Here is an 18,378-nt window from a genome sequence, read left to right on the forward strand (position 1 = left end):
AATATTGCGACTCAATTGCAAATTGAATTGAAGTACGAACAAATTAGCTTCAGAGGCAGATTAAATTAAAGTAAATTTCTAAGTAGATAAAATGTTCAAACGAAGGTGTGGGTGTGATTTATTTTAGGGTAATATGAATTCAATTTAATTGCTACAATCGAGTGTAGCTGTGAATCTTCGAATTCCAAGTCCCATTCTTTACGTGACCCAAGCAAAGTTTCATCGCTAAAGGCCGTTGCACGTTTCCCAACACTGCCGTAAACAAGCCACACAGCTGTTGGCTGTGGTAAACGTATAATTGTTGAAAAGTTAATAGAATTTTCTGTTAAAAAGCAATGGTAAACGATAAAAAGCGACGCTCCCGTTCACGGGAGCGGTATAGAGATGACCGCATGGTTGATCGGGAGCGGGAGAGACAAAGGGATCGGGAGCGCCCAAATCCAAGAGACAGAGAACGTGAACGAGACAGAATGGAAAGGGAACGAGACAAGGACCGGCGTCAGCGGCGTTCACGCTCGCGGTGAGTCTGCTGGCAGAATTTGTATAATAAGAAATAACATTAAAGCCGTTTTTCGACAATTCCAGTGAAGATCGTTATCAACGTGGCCGCTCCCCTGAGCGCCAGCGTCCACGGGAAAACAACGTACGAGAACGTTCGCGAGAGCGCGGACCTCGAGGCGCAGGAGAACCGGAGAAGAAGTCTAAACAGGAGGGAATGGCAGGCGGGTCAGTGACCAAGTCAAAATTGGAGGCCGGCGGAATTGTGCCACTCATTGTGGATGATGATGAACTGGATCAAAAGGGAAACGCAAAACAAAAGAAAGAGCCGCTCTCGCTGGAAGAGCTACTGGATAAGAAGAAGCGGGAGGAGGATGCACGCAGCAAGCCAGTCTTTTTGACCAAGGAGCAACGAGCGGCCGAGGCGCTAAAGCGTCGTCAGGAGGAGGTGGATCGCATACGTGCGGCCCAAGATGTTGCGCGTGCGCAAATGTCACAGTCTGGCAGCGGTAGCAGCAGTAGCAGAGCAGGCGATGTTGCAATGGTGCCGGCTTCGACGGGTCCACCTGCATCAATGGGGCCGCCTGCGAAACCGGATCGACGCGAGGACCGTCGCGATCGTGATCGGGACAGCAAGCGTGCCGAGGATTTAACACAAAAGGATAAGGAAAAGGAACTGGAGGCCATTCGCGAACGTTACTTGGGCATTGTCAAGAAGAAGCGTCGAGTCCGTCGTCTCAACGATCGCAAATTTGTATTCGATTGGGATACTGGCGAGGACACATCCATAGATTACAATAATCTATACAAGGAGAGGCATCATGTGCAGTTCTTTGGACGCGGCAATGTGGCCGGCATCGATATCAAAGAGCAGAAGCGCACCCAAAGCAAATTCTACGGAGATTTGCTGGAAAAACGACGCACTGAGGCCGAGAAGGAGCAGGAGAAGGTGCGTCTAAAGAAAATGAAACGCAAAGAGGACAAACAAAAATGGGACGATCGTCATTGGTCCGAGAAGGACCACGATGAGATGACTGAACGCGATTGGCGCATATTCCGTGAAGATTATAACATAACCATCAAGGGTGGCAAAATACCCAATCCCATACGTTGCTGGAGTGAATCGGGCTTTCCACCCGAAATTATCGAGATCATTGATCGCGTGGGCTATAAGGAACCCACACCCATTCAGAGGCAGGCCATACCAATTGGTTTGCAAAATCGTGACATTATCGGTGTCGCTGAAACAGGTTCCGGCAAAACCCTTGCCTTCCTTATACCCCTGCTCTCGTGGATTCAGTCGTTGCCCAAGATCGAGCGACTCGAAGATGTGGACCAGGGCCCATATGCTATTATTATGGCACCAACGCGTGAATTGGCACAGCAGATTGAGGAAGAGACCACCAAATTTGGTCAACCCCTGGGCATACGTACTGTCGTCGTTGTGGGCGGTTTGTCGCGAGAGGAGCAGGGTTTCCGCCTCCGACTGGGCTGTGAAATCGTCATTGCCACGCCAGGTCGTTTAATTGATGTGCTGGAGAATCGCTATTTGGTGCTCAATCAGTGTACCTACATTGTGTTGGATGAGGCTGATCGCATGATAGACATGGGCTTCGAGCCGGACGTGCAAAAGATATTGGAGTATATGCCCGTAACAAATTTAAAACCGGACTCCGAAGAAGCCGAGGATGAGAAGAAACTCATGGAGAATTTCTACTCCAAAAAGAAATATCGTCAGACGGTGATGTTTACGGCAACTATGCCGCCAGCCGTAGAACGTCTGGCGCGATCCTATCTGCGTCGTCCGGCCACCGTGTACATTGGTTCCGTCGGCAAACCCACAGAGCGCACCGAGCAGATCGTCTACATGATGGGCGAGAACGACAAACGCAAGAAGTTGATGGAGATATTGTCTCGTGGCATCGAACCACCAGTCATTATATTCGTCAATCAAAAGAAGGGTGCCGATGTGCTGGCCAAGGGTCTGGAGAAATTGGGTTACAATTCGTGTACTCTGCACGGTGGCAAGGGTCAGGAGCAGCGTGAATATGCGCTGGCATCTCTTAAATCGGGCGCTAAAGATATACTGGTGGCCACCGATGTGGCTGGTCGTGGTATTGATATCAAGGATGTATCGCTGGTTATTAACTATGACATGGCCAAGTCCATCGAGGATTATACGCATCGTATTGGTCGTACGGGACGTGCAGGCAAAACCGGTATGGCTATTTCCTTTGTGACCAAGGACGACAGTGGCCTATTCTATGATCTGAAACAATGCGTCACGGCCAGTCCGGTGTCAGTTTGTCCGCCCGAGCTCATGAATCATCCAGAGGCACAGCACAAGCCCGGCACAGTGGTGACCAAAAAACGACGAGAGGAGAAAATATTTGCTTAAGAAGTGAACCACATATTGGTGTAAACAGTAAAGTTGGTCAAAAATATAAAATTACATATAAATAAAATCATTTTTGCTTTATTTAATGTGATAGGCGTAAGAAGAAGGCTTTTCGACTCTCCTTGGAATCGAGCGGCAAATACTTGTCATAGAAGCCAAGAACTATTTCCTCCATTTTGAAACCAAACTTCTGATAAAGCAGCACAGCCGTATTGGAAGCGGAAACGTGTAGCGTGATGTCCTTCGACTGGCAAGTCTGTTGAAAGAGAAGTAAGAGTTTGAATTAGGAGGGATTTGAACATAGTTTCTCTATTCAATTAAAAATAACCTTTGCATTATCGATTTGGACTACAATTTGATCGCCCAATTAATTAAATTCTTGTTTTGATACTCTATTTTATGAATTGTATTATTTCACTTGCCTGTATCAGATGATAGAGCATGTAGGTGGCAATACCGCTGCGTTGCCAATGGGGCCGCACGGCCATAAATGTGATATAGGCCTCGTTGTAGCCTACGTCGGGTACGAGAAAGCCACAGCCGACGACAAGCTTTTTGTATAGCGCGACCACGCTATAGTCCGGATAACTTAGGCAATCGCTCACTGTAAAAAAAATGTACAGAGATTCATAAGAAAACAAGAAAGGAATGCTAGAGTCGAGCGGATTCAACTCTTTCCGAAATCCAGACGTTCATACAGACGGACAAATTGATTTCGCTCGTCATACTGATTAAGAATATAATAGGGCTGGAGAACCTAATATACTCTTTTTGGGTACAGGGTATTATAAAATCCTAAACGAAGCTCACAAGTTAATTCAATAGAGACGTTCTTAGAATCTTACCATCGATGCCTGGCCAGAAGGCGCTTTGGAGAAGCGCATTGACCGCCGCTATATGCTGCGGTCGTACGTAGCAAAAATCGATTGTCGATCGTGTCGGATGCTCCCCATTTACGCGATGCTGCAGCTCACACATTAGACGCAGCCAAGGCGGTCCGATTTCTTTGCTACGAAAGATGAAGGGATGCAGGACGCGTTTTGAGTACGGGGACTCAAAGAATTCGTACTGTATGCTGCCGGTGATGCGAGCATAGAACGAGGTATTTGCATTCTGATACGAATGTGTAATCAGTTGGTAACGATCGAGTATCTGTTCCTGCCTTTGCTCGAATTGTCGTCGTGCACGTATCGTGGGATCGATGTACTCATCCAGATTAAAAATAGGGCGATTGTGTTCGCGTTTCCATTTTCGCACGCACAACTTCCGATAGAGCCGACGTACATAAGCGGGTATATCAATGGGCAGTCCTTCCTGCTCTAGTGTAAAGAACTTCTGCAGTTGGAGATGCAATTCCTGTTCCTCATAAACACTCATAAGTGTAAGGTTTTCAGCTGACGTTTCATTTGTGTCGTCTGTGTTGGAAGACTCAGCCAGCCACGGCCAATTGCGACGGGGCTGGCGTATAAAGCCGCTCGGCTTGCACGGTTCCAGAACAGTTGATTTCGTTGTCAAGGTTTCCTCCTCCTCAGCATCTTCTGGCGTTTCCTCTATGGCTTCCTCCTTGATGTGATCCACCTCCAAGAGTTGCTGCTTCCGCTCTAACTCCTCCGGATTCGTGGTTTTTGCCTGATAATTGGTTATTTGAACAATGCGTGGTTGCTGGTAGGCACCATCTTCAGTTTCCTGTTCTGTATCTGTGTGATCACTTTGCGCGCTGCTCTTCATCATGTCGTCTTCCTCGTAAATAGCTGCCGTTGACAGTTCCATGCTGCTGCAAGCATTATCACTAATCGGCGGCTCACTTTGCTGCGCTGCATAATAAGTGCCTCTATCTGTTGCGCTATTTGCGACAGTTGGAGGCAAATTGAAATTCGTTTCCATTTCAAAGAGACCCATGCTTGGTGCTGGCGCCTCTAGCAAGGCTTCGGTCATAAAGAAATCGCTTTTGCCCGCGCCAATCAACGGCTCTGGCATAATGCCAGGTAAGCTATTGAACATGGTCAGATCATCGCCACCTAAATTCTCCGTTAAAAAATCCAAAAGACTGGCCTGCACGGGGTTAAGTTGCTGTTGTTGGGGTTCCTGATCCGGTGGTGGTTCAGGTTTTAGTAGCTTCACTGCTTCCTTTTCAGGCTGCGGCACCATTTTGGGCGGACGACCCATATAAGGTCTATAAAGACAATATTTGTATTACAAATTACTTTAAACTGCAAAGCGGGGGGCACCTACATGGCACGCGCGCAACTTTCGCCTGGCAGAGCAGTTTGCAAAGCCTCCTCCGGCGCAATTACTACATTCAAAGGCTTAACATCGTTTAGATTATCCGTAACAGACACATCACTGTCGCAACTCTGCTCGTCGGCCGGTTGCAAACGACGCTCTAAACGCTGTTGTTGACGCAGTTGTTGCTTTTGTTCATCTAGAATAAATTATTTGTTGAATTAAGTGTATTATACACATACACTAATACTTACATTGCTCCTGTACTTTGCGCGGCGTTTGGTCCTTAGCGAGCTTCCACCAGCCGTGTTCCTGGAATACATCCACGCCCGATTGAAAATATTCGGGACTGTTGTGCGACAGCGTGCCAGACACGGAACCAGCCCATTGCTTCCGACGGCGCCTGCAACAGAAAAGGAATTTAGCTTGGTTATTACTAAAGCAATCTGGCGATACTTACACACGTGGCCCGAACAAATAGTTCCAGTTCTTGTCTACAAAACTTATGATGTGGGTGCGCCAATGGAAATAGCCATGATGGCTCAGTCCCTTTGATTTGATAGACAGGTTGTAAAGGGACAGCGATAAGACCAACAACCAAGGCATGCGCTGGCGCAGCAAAATCTCGCTTTGCGGTTGTGATGCTGCTGTCGATGTAGTCCCGGTCTTCTCGACTGCGGCGCGCACACATTTAATGCACGTGAAATCAAAGAAGACATCCCCAAGTAGATCGCCCGGCGTACTGGAACGTTGCAGACACTTGATTTGCACACACTGGTTACATTCTTGGCACTCCAGATAGTTGTCGTCGTCAATTCTGGCTTCGCAATAGCTGCAGTTTATAAGTTTTTGCTCCGGTGCTTTCGGCAGTGACATTTTTTAATATTTAAAAAACAAAACAAACTTGTTGATGTCATTGCGTTGCACTAAAAACATGGCAGCGCTAACATCAGCTGCTGCAGTCAATCGATTGTTATCGATAGTCCAACAGGTAGCGGAAATGTACGGTCACACCATATGTTACTTATAAAATAGTGGTTTAATTTTGTTTAAATTAAAGGAAAGCGTTGGAATTGTTAAATAATCTCTTTTGAGCACTTCTATTATTATATTAAAGAAAAAACAGATTAGAGACGAAATTAAGTAATAATACTTCGCAAATAGTATTTGGATTCAAAATACAGGTTTTTAAGGCATATGTATGTGCATGTGTATGTTCATTCATTAAAGTCAAAGTAAAGGTTCAGCAGCTGAGCTTGTCTTTTGTTTAACGTAAAATTTTTAGCCAATAATATAATAAAATTGTTTAATAAAACATTGGAACATAAATAGCTAACCTCTTTTTTTTAAATTGAAGTAAATTAATTAAAATTCTTGATATAAATTCAAAGTAAACTTTCTTGCAATTGTTTGAAAATGTAAACGCTCAATCATTTAAAATAGCTTTGCTACATAACTGAAACCATTTAGAGATGTCAATATCTCAAAATAGTAGAAGTGGCAAAAAATAGGTACGAATTCCTAATTAATGATGCTTAAATACTTTAAATCAATTATGTAACTATGGAAATAGGGTTACCTAAATGCAATTGATTTTTAAAAATTGATTTATGGTATGGTATGTATTTTGATAATTAACTGATTAACTGTGCAAAGCTAAATTTTGAATAGTCAATATATAGTAAAGCAAAATCAAGAAACGTGAGCTATGAACTGCACTTGCAATTGGAGTTCATAAATCAATCAACCACAAAGGCTGTCAACAGCAAATGGCGTTCACTAGGCGGTCATCAAAATGAGACACGTTCAGCGTGTTTGGCAATAATTTACATAGGCGCCGTTCTTAACGACTTGGTCAACGTCAACGTCAATCACAGGGCACACACGAAAGACGACGATGGCGAAAATTTGCTGTAATATTGAATATGTGTGTAATGCATTTAGCATGCCTCAGCGGTGGCGGCAGTGGCGCCAACAACCGCACAATTGTAAGGCAGCAGTTTTGATTGACACGCACAGACACACACACACGCAAGTTAATTTACATATGTATGTATGTACCGCCACCCACACTTGCAGTGTCAACTGCAGCGGCTACGTAGACGCATCGAAAATGGCATTAATGGGGTCTTTACAGCTTACGGATAATTAAGGCCATCAACATTGTCGGAGCTGGACGACGGAACCGTCAAGTCGTGCCGTTTTGGACAGGCGTAACTAATTAGTGGTTGCTGGCGTGTCTGTTTGCTCGGTAAGTGGAGTGCATGATTGGCTTAAGCGAGCGCCAGCTGCTTCAACAACAAATACTATGTCTGAATGTTGGTTATTATGTGCGCTCATAAGTATGCTACATACATCGTAATGCACTTTTGTGTTCTCGCATTTGCTTTTGCTTTTGATTGGGAACTTGAGAACTTGCTCTTTGCCAAATAACTTGGTCAATACTATTTGGTGTTCCCTTTCTTTATGCTCTTGACAAGTGTTGTTGTTATTGTTGTTGTTGCTTGTGCTGTCTGTCCACCATCCATTTTATACGTACGTGCCTTTTCCGTCTTTCATTTCATTTTCAATGCTTGCACAGTGACCTGACTTCATTAACATGCTCAGTTTCATATTTGTTAAATATGGAGAGCATAGTAAGTGGGATTATGATTGTCAGATAAACATAACAATGCAATCATTTGAAAACCAGTAAACAAAAAAACAATCTCTTATCTAAAAGGGAATGGTTTCCTGACAATACGATCATCGCCTTTCATTCAGTTATTTAGTGATGAGTAAGCTTGTTTGTTATTAGACTTTTTTTTTTTTGTCAGCAAAGTGTTTTTATTTAAAACTATCTATCGTGGACAATCATTAAATTTGTTAAATAAACTTATGTCGTATAGAAATGAGCAATTTAATAATCAGATAATTTTGGCAGTCATTTATGAATGAAACTATCTGCTATGCTTCCAATAAAATTATCGCCTAATTGCTATTAAAAACAAGTATACAAAATAACATAAAAATGTGTGCTTTTTTTGAGAGAACTTGAACAAATAAAGCAGAACCACAGTGACACCACATTTTCCTGTGAGCAATTTGCCGACTTGGTTACAGTTGCCTCGCAGCGCATAAAGCCGCGTAGTTGGCCCAGGGTCCGAACATTTTTTTATGATTTAAAAAGTGCACTGGCTACCAACCGTCCATTCTTGCTTGTCCCTTGTTGCTGTTCGCACTTGCACGCAAAAAAGCAGAGGGAATGGAGGAAATGGCAGCGAATTTCATTTTTGTCGCCCGAAGTTGCTGATGCGGCAGCTGAAGGAGTGACAAACGGACAGCAGAGCAGTGCCTCTCTCTGACAATTTAGCAGTTTTTTAAAAATGGATCTCCACTACAAAATGCAACCGACCGGGCGATGATAGCGTTGCATATTTCACGGCGCCAACTACCAATCAAATGGCCAAGTTGCGGCAAAATTTTCCAACCGATTTAATGCACAACACACAGCAGAGTGGTGTTGGTAGCAGGCGAGTGGGTGGAGTGAGAGGGGGAGGGGGGGGGGGGAGGTTGCTGAGAACGCAGCTACACAAAGCGCAAACAAATGCCGGCGTTGGCAGCGACTGCGTCTGGCTGTCACTTAATCGAAGCCATTAGCGTTATTAACCGTGCCACCGGCCACCAGTGGTGCCCACCTTGTTGTGCTCCTCTTTGTCCCATCGATTTGGCTATATTTAGCCGGGCTGAAGGATGAAAGGTAGCCCAAGGGACTCATCAGTTCAAAAGCTAAGGTAAAACAGATTTTCCAGACGAAAAATAATTTGATAAATTTGAAGAACAATTTACTTGTATTTAAAAAATAAAGTAAAAATGCGTTTAAATGTAGAGTTTCATCCTTTCATCAGGGATTTATCAGGGATAGCTCGACTGTGTTCTGATTGCCTATATTATAGAAAATGTAATTTCAACCATTGCTTCCGCAATTGCTTTACTTACAGATACTATATATTCTTTCATTTTGTTTCTCTTAAATAATTGAAAGCAAATGCATTTTTTCTCTGTTATCAATAGAATATGGAGGGTTTATTTATTTATTAAGATCATTTTACCAATCCACTGATTTCGATATAAGTTTTAGATTAATGTTAAAGTGCATATTTTTCTGTCAAATGTATCTTATTTAATTCAAGAGTCAGTAAAATCGCTATCTCTCATTTAAAATGCTTAGAAGTGTTCTGAAAGAACAACTATATTTTACAATTATGTTAGAACGATTTATTTCACAAAGTTTTAACCTCAGTACGTTCATAAAAAGTCAGTTAAACCATCAAATGATTTAATTTCGGTTGCATTTCCGTCTGATTGGCTGGCAACACAGCCGCTCCTCTATTCCCACGCCTGACTGGCGGCCAAATACAAAGCGAAAAGAGTATGAACATTGTGTATGTAGTCGGCCTGTGTGTCCAGAGTGCCTTCGATGTTGAAGCGTTCGCTCAGCAGACGCACATACTCGGCCAGCGACATTTGGTCCTGCAGACAGGAGCGGTAGGCCTGCTCGACAGCACTCGCAGTGTCGGGTTCGCCGTACGCCCGCGGCCAATCCTCAAGCAGTGGATCGATATCCTTGCGTGGCTGGGCATCGAACATGGACTGTGTCATATGCACCTGCTCCACCTCCCCGATCCACTTATCAATATCCTTGGGCGAACGGGCCGTGGGCACGAGTGACGCCGAACTGGCATGGCGGGCATTCCGTCCGCGGCTGCCGCTCAACACCGAACGCAGCTTCATGTTCAACAGGCTGGGCTCGCTCTGGGCGCCCGACGGCTCGTCGAGCAGACAGAGACCCATGCGTTTCAAGTGCTCGTCGAGCTCTTTCTGCCGCTGTGGCTGCAGCAACGGTGGCGCCACAACCTTGAGAAATGCATCCACATCGCCCACGGCGGGCACAAATTCGGGTATGAAGGGCTGCAGGTGGCAGGGCGTCTCAATGTTCTGCGGCGTGTACTTCAGTATATAGGGAAAGAGTTCCTTCAGCTCCGGCTGCAGTGTCAGCTGTTCCCACTTATCGGGCGTCAAACTCAACTGTACATCCCGATGGGCGCTGTTGCGCTTCTGCTGCTGTGGCTGCGGCAGCTTTTGATGTGGCAGCGATGCGGTCGCTGCTCCCATGGCCGCTGCCTCATCACTGGAATAATTGAGCCCCTCCTCGTCATCGTCTATGTTTGGGGCTGTTGCTGCTGTCGCCCCAGACGCTGGTTTAGCATTTCGCGAGCTGCCCGGTCGCGTTTGTGGGCGTGGTGCTTGGCTCATGGGCATCACCAAATGCAGTTCACTGTCATCTTCCTCATCGTCCTCACTGTCCTCTGCCTCGTCGTCGTGATCAATAATGTCCTGCAGCAGACCGTCGTCGTCTGTGGATTGGCTCTGCAGCTGTTGAAATAAGGGTTCTAAATGTTATTATTCTGTAGGTAATAAAATTATAAAAATTTGTCAAACTAGAGACATAAATAGATAGTGAGGAAGGTTCGGCTGGTTCTTAGATTGTCCTTAGATGACTCATTAGCATATATTTAAATAGATATATAGATTTGGGGTCGGTCGGATTTGGATCGGTTCTGGTACTCAGGCACTCAGTTACGACTTAGTTATATTATACACGAGTCTCAACTCTTTCTTCTTTGTCTTTCTTTTTAACTGTCTTTCTATAGTTTTTATGAACCACAAATTCTTAGCTTCTTGGCAGTCCATCTATTTAGATGATCGAGGTTGTCATGCCCTTGAAACTTTTACTATTTAAAAGATCACCTAGCTGTTCAGAACCAATTTTTCGTATACTAGATAAAGCTTGCTCGCGCAGAAAATGAAATTATGATGAGAGGAGTGCCATCTTAGTAAGCTAGTTAGTTTCTAAAGTTTCTGGTCGTTTTGCATATTTTAATTCAGCCAAGGAAACCTCTCAGCTTAGTCATTAGTCAGGTCTGCAAAAGGGAAGTCCCCCATGTAATGGAGACAGTCTCTTAAAAGATCAGTCGCTGAGGATATGGCTGACTGTTTCTGCCTATTTCGCATCAATGGAAAAAGTAGTGAATGAATTAAAACATTTTCATTCATGAGATGCAAACCCAGTAACCCCTTATCTTTTTGGCAGTACTTTTCTTAGTTGAAGGTATTAATAATGCGGTCTCTTTAAATCAATTTTGCCAAGGCCTTGCGAATATATAACATAATTTTATCTAATAAACCTTTTGCTTTTGAGTCAAGCTTCCTTTCAAATAATTTGATTTCAATTCGCAGTCCTTCAGCTGATCACTCACCATATTACGTTGGCGTGCAGGTCGCTGTCCTCGTTGGCCGGACAATTGGTCTACCTTGACGCTGCTCAAGTGCTTGCTGTCCGGTCCGGTGATTGTGATCTCTTCGTCGTAGTAGTTCATGGCCCCCAGCTGCGAAGTGCTGTGCGGTGTCACCGAATTGTGAGGAAGTGGTGGCCTTTATCTCTTAATGATTTTTTGCAGCGGAATGCTGGCAGCGAATCTCTATTTTGCGCACTTCCTATTTCCTTTGAAGTAGTTGCCGTGGAAAATGCAGTTCTTGGCTGCAGGTGCTGCTTGCTAGAAATTTTCATTTAAGTTGGTTGTGTCCTTTTGTTTTGGCTGCAGTTGGCTTACCTGCGTCGTTGGGTTGTTGCCTTGACGACCCGCGCCCACATCGATGTCCTCGTCGTTGCTGTCATCGTTGCCGCTGCTGGTTATCGAGTGGTAGCTGTTCTTCTTGTTATTGTTATTGGCCCTTGTTGTACCTTCTGGCCGTAAACATTTCTGCTGAATTCGGCCGATTGCCTTTGTTGTTGTTTTGCTTTAATTATCTGAAATCGGTTTAGCGCACAAATTTCAATATATACATACATATATACATACCCCATATAGTTATAAACATCACTGCGACCCACAGTATTTGCTGCTGCTGTGTTATCCTTACAGCTTGGCCATTGTCTAGACAGCGAAATTGAAGCAATATCCTTTTGTTCTTTTAATGAGCACACTGTTGGTTTATTTTACGGCCACTGTCTCATCAATGGAAATTAGCCAGGCTTTCAAATCGCTTCCCAGCTCAACAAATTGATGGTTTTATTAAATTTAATTAAAGACTAAGACAGCTAAATTAATGAGCCGAATGAGGCCTTATAATCGGATCTTATAACAAATATTATTATTTTATTAATTAATTCCTGGTAAAGGCCTCTAAGCATGTATTCAATATTTTAATTTAATTTATTTTACGAGAAATTTCATAATAATATTATTATTTAATTTATCAGAAAATGCACAATTTAATTCTCGATTTGCCAGCGCTTAGGTACTTGGCATGAGAATCGCAGAGGAGGGCGGACACAATATTTAATTTATTAGAAATTTCACAATATGATTATTTAATTTAATTTACTAAAATATTTTACAATTTAATTTTATAATATTTACACACAATATTTATCAGAAAATTCACAATTTAATTTTCGATTTGCCAGCGCTTAGGTACTTGGTAAGAGAATTGCAGAGGAGGGCGGCCACATAATTTTTATTTTATTTAGCAATCTATTAGCAGATATTATATATTTAAATCTATATAAATATATGCATTGGTTAGTTGTGGCCGAAAATATATTGTAGACGGACTTGGGATATCGGTAGCAGTATTTCAATGAGTTCGTTAGAAAAAACTCAAAATTTCACTCAACTTTAAATGTAAACAAATCGCAAATTTCACTCAAAAATGTGGGAAAGGAGCGTAATAAATAATACATATTTTAATATTAGAAAATGCTTCGAAATTTCCCTTAAATCGGGAAGCAGTGTGAAATAAAACCCGTACCTGTGTGTTTCCACTTTCTTTAAAGCAATTATTAGTTGCACAATATCTCAAATATAATTTTTAAAAATATCTTACTTTATCTATTACAATATTTGTATTGATGGCAATATTTTGTTCAAAATAATTTTGGACGGGGAAATACATTGCCTGTATTATTAGTTTTTTTTTAAAAATGATCAAGCAAGAGTTGGCTTTCTTTAGAAGTATGCCAAATATTGTATTTTATTGGTAATATTTTAAATAACAGATAAACTGAAATAAAAATATTGTCTAATATTTAATATTTTTAATAAAAATATGCCCTAAAATTAAAAGAAACGCTTGGCTGCTACAGTGTCTAAATACGTAGACTTGTAAGCATTGCCATGCAACGTGCTCCCCTTTGAGTCGACGCCCATGCGCACCATTCATACGCGTTTCACTCAAAGCACAGCTCTCTCGCGCTCTCTTTGACTCACACTCGTGTCGCTGGTCGGTTGTGTTGAGTGCGCTGCGACATCGAGAGCTGTTAGTTATTCTGTTTTGGAATTTAGCGCTGTTCGAACGTGCGTTGCGGTTGTTTCTTCGACTTGTTGTTTGTTGTTATTATCGGCGGTCTCTTGCGGTCTTTTACAAGTCGTGGCTCGAAACTCGACGGCTGGCCAACAGACAACTAATTAGATGCTGAAGTATCTGAAGTGCGCGCGTGTGTTGTTTGGCGGGGTGTTGTGAGCGACTTTTGATTGAATCGAAATACACGCCATAAAAAATTGAAAATTAATAATTGCGTTAGGCACCACAAACCCATAGAGCAATCAAGTGTAATTAAACCGACTACTGCTATTAATTACATATTGAATTTTTGCATTAAATCTTGCGCAAGGTGTTGAAGTATTTGCGCGCATAATTAAAAACCATTTAAAAAAGGGCTAGACTTCATTAAAAGTGTAGCTGGAATTTGTGTACGATCCTAGCCTTAAAAGGATTACAGCGATTACGTTGCCGTTTATCTTCATCAGTGAGAGTCAGTGGCAAAATATTTGCACACACACACACTCACACACACACACACGCAAACATCAACGGTAAGTTTGTCCGGCTTTGGCCGATTCAGAGGGATCCAACCGTTTTATGTGTTGGCTTTCACGCCCGCGTCTCCGTTCAAATAAAATGTTTTATGTGTGCGCCCAAATTAAAAGGGTTGCCATCGTTGTTGTTGTTGTTGTTGTGGGTTACTGGAGTTGGTGCGAAAGGGTCAATATGCTTGTGGGCCGACTCTGTATGCCTTGTGGCCGAATGAAATAAAACTTTGGCAATAAAACCGAAATTGTTTTGAATTATTGAGGCAGGAATCATGTGTGGGGTCCGTTTCTTGCTTGTTCTTCCTTTTAAATATAATTTATATTTGGCGCATTTATGGACACACACGCACACACTCACATATGGTTTTCCTTTGCCTCTGGAAAGGTTCAAATAGGTGTCTGGGGGCATTAACAGTTAACATGTTGCGGTTTTTGATTGCTGCAAAGAGTTTTATCAGCGCATAAAAGGCCAACTGAATGGCAGTTGGATTTTGGGGCTTGGGTTGGGGCTTCAATGTAAGGCTATTGTTGTGTAGATACTCGCCTGTGCTCGGCATTGAACCTCGCCCATCTGAATGGCATCTTCATCAAATGGAGTTTGACTGCTTTATGTGCGTATGGGGTTTGATTTTTTGGGTGCGGCTGATAACAGCTGTATGGGAGGCAGGCTTAGGGCCGTGCAACTCAATAAAAAACAGAAGCTCTTTATAACGACAGAAAGTGGTTTAAACTTTGCCAGATTATGTAGGGGTTTCATTTTTTTGTAAACTGCAAACATACATATGTTTTAAATTGAAGTGAGGAAAGAAAAAATGCTTTATTTGTCCAATTAATTTCAGCTTTTAAATTGCCAAATAAAATATAATAACATCACTTGTATTTTGGTGGAAAATTCAAATAGAAAACATGTACTATGTTGATATTTAAATAAAATTTATTTTGTACAAGATAGGTTGTTAAGCAACTAGAGTTTTGATGTGACGCCTAAGAGGCATTTATTTAATTATTATTGAATTTCAGTCCACTAAAGAGAAATCGATTTGAAGTTTTTAATATTCATTCGGCTTTTTATACACAGTTTATAAAGGGGTTCATGTTATACTAGAATGTCTGAACGTCAGGCGTGGCCGGCTACATGTTATAGGTACATACATACATGTATGGTTCCTATATAGACAGATCTGTCTGTTCGTCCAACTGCTCGCACTTTCCACTTTGTAAATTAGACTTATCCATATGAAACAAGCTTGTCACTAAGCTTACTAATTAAATAACTTTGATATAACAAATTTAAATACCAAGATAGGCAAATTATTTTTAGAAACAAATCAACCCCAAATTAAGACTCTGTTAGTGTTAAAGACGCAAGGCTGTTTCTAAATTGTTTTTTATAAATGTAAAACTTTAATTATACTGTTATTATTTACAACAACTTAAATTAAACTTATAGAAAAATACAAATACAAATACATACATATGTATGTATGTAGATATTTTCACAAGATTTTCTTTAGACAGACTTCATCTACATTGTAAAGACGCAAGTTTCTTCCATATACTCGTATATAGATGTTTCTACATCATTTTTTATCTCAATCTACTACTACTTCTTTATTATAAATCCTCTTTTTTTATCGTTATACCTTATCCAATATCTTAATTCGAATCGATTCAAATATTGGTTCATCATGATTTATAAATTCTAACACAAACATTTGTTAAACCAAATTATCTTTGTCTTCATTCCATTTACTCCGGCCTCACATCATAGCATTTGAGCTTCTAATCCATTTTAAATGCCAGCATGGCCAAAAAGTGATGATGATTCTTAATCTTCACACAGTGGCACATTAAATCCTCTCGTTCGTATCGAATCAACAACTCGCATTCTGTCACAATCAAGCCCGAAGCATCGACAGCTTCATCACAGCCCTGGTTCACAATCAATTTAATCTGTTTCCTCGGCCCGGCAGCTATTAATGTCAGCGCATAATGTATGGGCATCCTTCATTCCACTTTCCCATTCAATCTCGTAGTCTTAGGCGGCAGCTAATTAATTTCCATTCAGCCGAAATGGCAGATAGAAATGCCGAAACATTCCAGGAATGTAGGCGGCATTAAATGTGGCGCCCATTTGGTCAACATATTTGGCTAATCTGTGCGATGGTGGCGATATAAATACTGCTTTTGTGGTCTGGACATCTTTTTATTTGTATTGCTGTGGTCTTTTATTGTAATTTTTATACATTCGGCTTGAATGCCTTGCCTAGCCTTGCCTGGCCTGGGTCTGCTCATAATTCGGCGACCTAAAAAGAAACGTATCTGGCTTACATTTTATTATTAGTAGTGGTTGTGGGTGGGTCGCGTCTTAGCCGTTAAAAAGAATAGCAACAGACACTTACTTGGTTGTGCGCTTGTTGTTGTTGTCCGGCGCGCCTAAAAGCAGGCAGCACCCACTTTCAGTTTCATTGCTGGCTTTGGCTTTCTTTTACTTTTCCGGCCTTTGTTTAAATGTCACAAAAATTGCTGCTTATCGCAAATGCCGCTTCAAGTTCTCTGCCGCCGCTCTCCTCTGGTGCCCTTAACATTTTTTCTTCGTTGCCACTTACATTCTACCGCTTCTTCTTCCTTATGCGTTGTTTTTATGTTTGCGCCTGTTCTGTTTTGTTTTCGTTTCTTGCATTAGCCTTAGCTTGAATGCTACAAAGATAATCAGCATGCGCAGCCATGTTCTCAAGTTTGCCGCCGACCGTTCAAGTTCAGCGCCCATCCAACGAAAGTGAAACGTGTCGGCAAGAAAGGGGGTTGTAAGCGCGGGGGGGGGGGGGGGGGGAGAGGAATAGGGGCAGCGCACGGATGGCTGAGATAGCGAACGAGTGACTGCGACTGAGGCTGACGGGGTAGGTCATAAAAATGAAAATTGTTGTGCAGTTGAAAGTTTTGTAGCAATTTGATTTGCGTTGGTGTATGTCGCACCCAAACGCACACACACACACACACACACACCAATACATACATAGTTACAATCAAGCCATGACGCGCACATAAAAAAAATTTGTGCCATAGACAAAGTTTTGTGCTGCTGTTCATGGGCTTCGGGATTCTAAGTTCTGTTGGGTTCTGGATTCTGGTTCTGGATTTTGGGCGTTCCAGGCCTTTGGGTTTCAGTCGCGCCCGTCAAAACACATAAAATGATAAGAGAGGCGCAAATTATATGTGTGTATGTGTGTCTGTTCGCTGTCATTTTCAGCGAGATTGGTTTTTATTTAAATTAGTTTTAGATACATCTGCTAGGCTTGGCACACTGGTCCAGCATACTAGAATTTGAGCAGAAAGCTTACTGATAAGTGCTTTGATGTTACTTCTCGAGTTTTTGTTTGCACAAACAAAAAATCATAAATACTACAATATCGGAAAGGAATAGGGTTTTCCCTGAAATGGATCGCACGAATAATAAGAAGTGCTTTTTTACTTAGCGCATCTATCTTTTTTTTTTAATTTTTTCTCTTTTTAATGATTAACGTTTAAAAAGAGACATTTTTTATAACAAAAGCCATTTTTTTCACCACAACTGTATAAATTTTTGTATGTTTCATTAATTTAAAGTATTTCTAAAAAAATCATAAGTACTGCAGTTTTGGAGGAAATATGTTTCCCTGAAATGATACGAATAATAAAAGGTGCCTTTTTAGTTACCGCTTCTATTTTGCAGATAAGAAAGAAAAGCTCGATTTTATCTTTTCAATGACTAACAATAAAAAAAGGACATTTTTGTCTGATAGGGGAAATTATTTTACCACAGCTATATATATATTTTTTTTTAATTTATTAATATCAAGTAATTCTTAGAACCGAGACTTTAAGTTTCAGCCTAAATTAATAGATTTACAAATAAATATCGTCTTTGAGACTTGAGACTTGGCGATATATATACGTTTCTGACATCGACATTTAACTCACACTGAACTACTGTGCCATTGTAATGGCGGCTGCTGCTGACTGTTGCCTACTTCAGGGCGCGCTATTGTTTAAGGGTTGTCCTTTGCATTTCCTGTGCGTTGAAGTGTTAAAATAAAAATTGATTTTCGGGTCGCCTTTCCCTGTGTTTCTTACTTTTCTGCTTGGATTTGCATTTTGCTCATTTGATTTGTTTTCGCTTTAGTTTATATTGAGATTGAGCCCACAGATTTGGCAGTAAATAAAGCTTAGCCAGGCACTGAAGCAAACTGCCAAACATATACATAAGTTTCTGTTTATACATACTCGTATGTATATCTAGTATATCTAAATATGAAATGATAGCTCAACTTTGCTCGTTACCTGAGCTCCATTGTCTGGCTTATT

At 41.7% G+C, this 18,378-nt stretch overlaps 4 protein-coding genes across 4 annotated transcripts in view; 2 read left to right on the plus strand and 2 right to left on the minus strand.

Moving 5' to 3' along the window:
• The first annotated feature begins 317 nt into the window (after positions 1-317).
• Positions 318-2,977, plus strand: LOC115631473 (probable ATP-dependent RNA helicase DDX23). The gene is made up of 2 exons (XM_030528227.1): positions 318-520; positions 586-2,977. The coding sequence occupies exons 1-2, from the start codon at positions 336-338 to the stop codon at positions 2,894-2,896; spliced, it is 2,496 nt and encodes an 831-aa protein (XP_030384087.1). The 5' UTR covers positions 318-335; the 3' UTR covers positions 2,897-2,977.
• Positions 2,943-5,995, minus strand: LOC115631314 (cysteine-rich protein 2-binding protein). The gene is made up of 6 exons (XM_030528029.1): positions 5,580-5,995; positions 5,374-5,522; positions 5,129-5,318; positions 3,742-5,069; positions 3,319-3,500; positions 2,943-3,152 (listed from the first exon to the last, which is right to left on the minus strand). Exons 1-6 carry the CDS (start codon positions 5,993-5,995, stop codon positions 2,979-2,981), a joined length of 2,439 nt encoding a protein of 812 aa, XP_030383889.1. The 3' UTR covers positions 2,943-2,978.
• Positions 5,996-9,487: 3,492 nt separating this feature from the next.
• LOC115631315 (intraflagellar transport protein 46 homolog) lies at positions 9,488-11,538 on the minus strand. Its single transcript, XM_030528030.1, has 2 exons — positions 11,419-11,538; positions 9,488-10,534 (listed from the first exon to the last, which is right to left on the minus strand). Exons 1-2 carry the CDS (start codon positions 11,536-11,538, stop codon positions 9,488-9,490), a joined length of 1,167 nt encoding a protein of 388 aa, XP_030383890.1.
• Positions 11,539-13,523: 1,985 nt separating this feature from the next.
• The window catches only part of LOC115631917, a 77,273-nt gene continuing 72,418 nt past the window's right edge, over positions 13,524-18,378 (plus strand). Inside the window, exon 1 of the mRNA XM_030528769.1 lies at positions 13,524-14,037. The gene's annotated coding sequence lies outside the window, so the exon portion shown is untranslated. The remainder of the gene's footprint in view (positions 14,038-18,378) is intronic.

This window comes from Scaptodrosophila lebanonensis, unplaced genomic scaffold (assembly GCF_003285725.1).
Source record: "Scaptodrosophila lebanonensis strain 11010-0011.00,11010-0021.00 unplaced genomic scaffold, SlebRS2 tig00001412-arrow-pilon, whole genome shotgun sequence".
In the NCBI taxonomy this organism is placed as follows: Eukaryota; Metazoa; Arthropoda; class Insecta; order Diptera; family Drosophilidae; genus Scaptodrosophila; species Scaptodrosophila lebanonensis.

Bases quoted from the DNA above. Each gene is read 5' to 3' on its own strand.
- LOC115631314 (XM_030528029.1), bottom strand. From the start codon at position 5,995: ATGTCACTGCCGAAAGCACCGGAGCAAAAACTTATAAACTGCAGCTAT. The intron at 3,501-3,741 runs GTAAGATTCTAA...TTTTTTTTACAG, and splicing joins CTTCTGGCCAGGCATCGATG to TGAGCGATTGCCTAAGTTAT. The intron at 3,153-3,318 runs GCAAGTGAAATA...CTCTTTCAACAG, and splicing joins TGCTCTATCATCTGATACAG to ACTTGCCAGTCGAAGGACAT.
- LOC115631315 (XM_030528030.1), bottom strand. From the start codon at position 11,538: ATGAACTACTACGACGAAGAGATCACAATCACCGGACCGGACAGCAAG. The intron at 10,535-11,418 runs GTGAGTGATCAG...TTATTTCAACAG, and splicing joins CTGCACGCCAACGTAATATG to CTGCAGAGCCAATCCACAGA.
- LOC115631473 (XM_030528227.1), top strand. From the start codon at position 336: ATGGTAAACGATAAAAAGCGACGCTCCCGTTCACGGGAGCGGTATAGA. The intron at 521-585 runs GTGAGTCTGCTG...CGACAATTCCAG, and splicing joins CAGCGGCGTTCACGCTCGCG to TGAAGATCGTTATCAACGTG.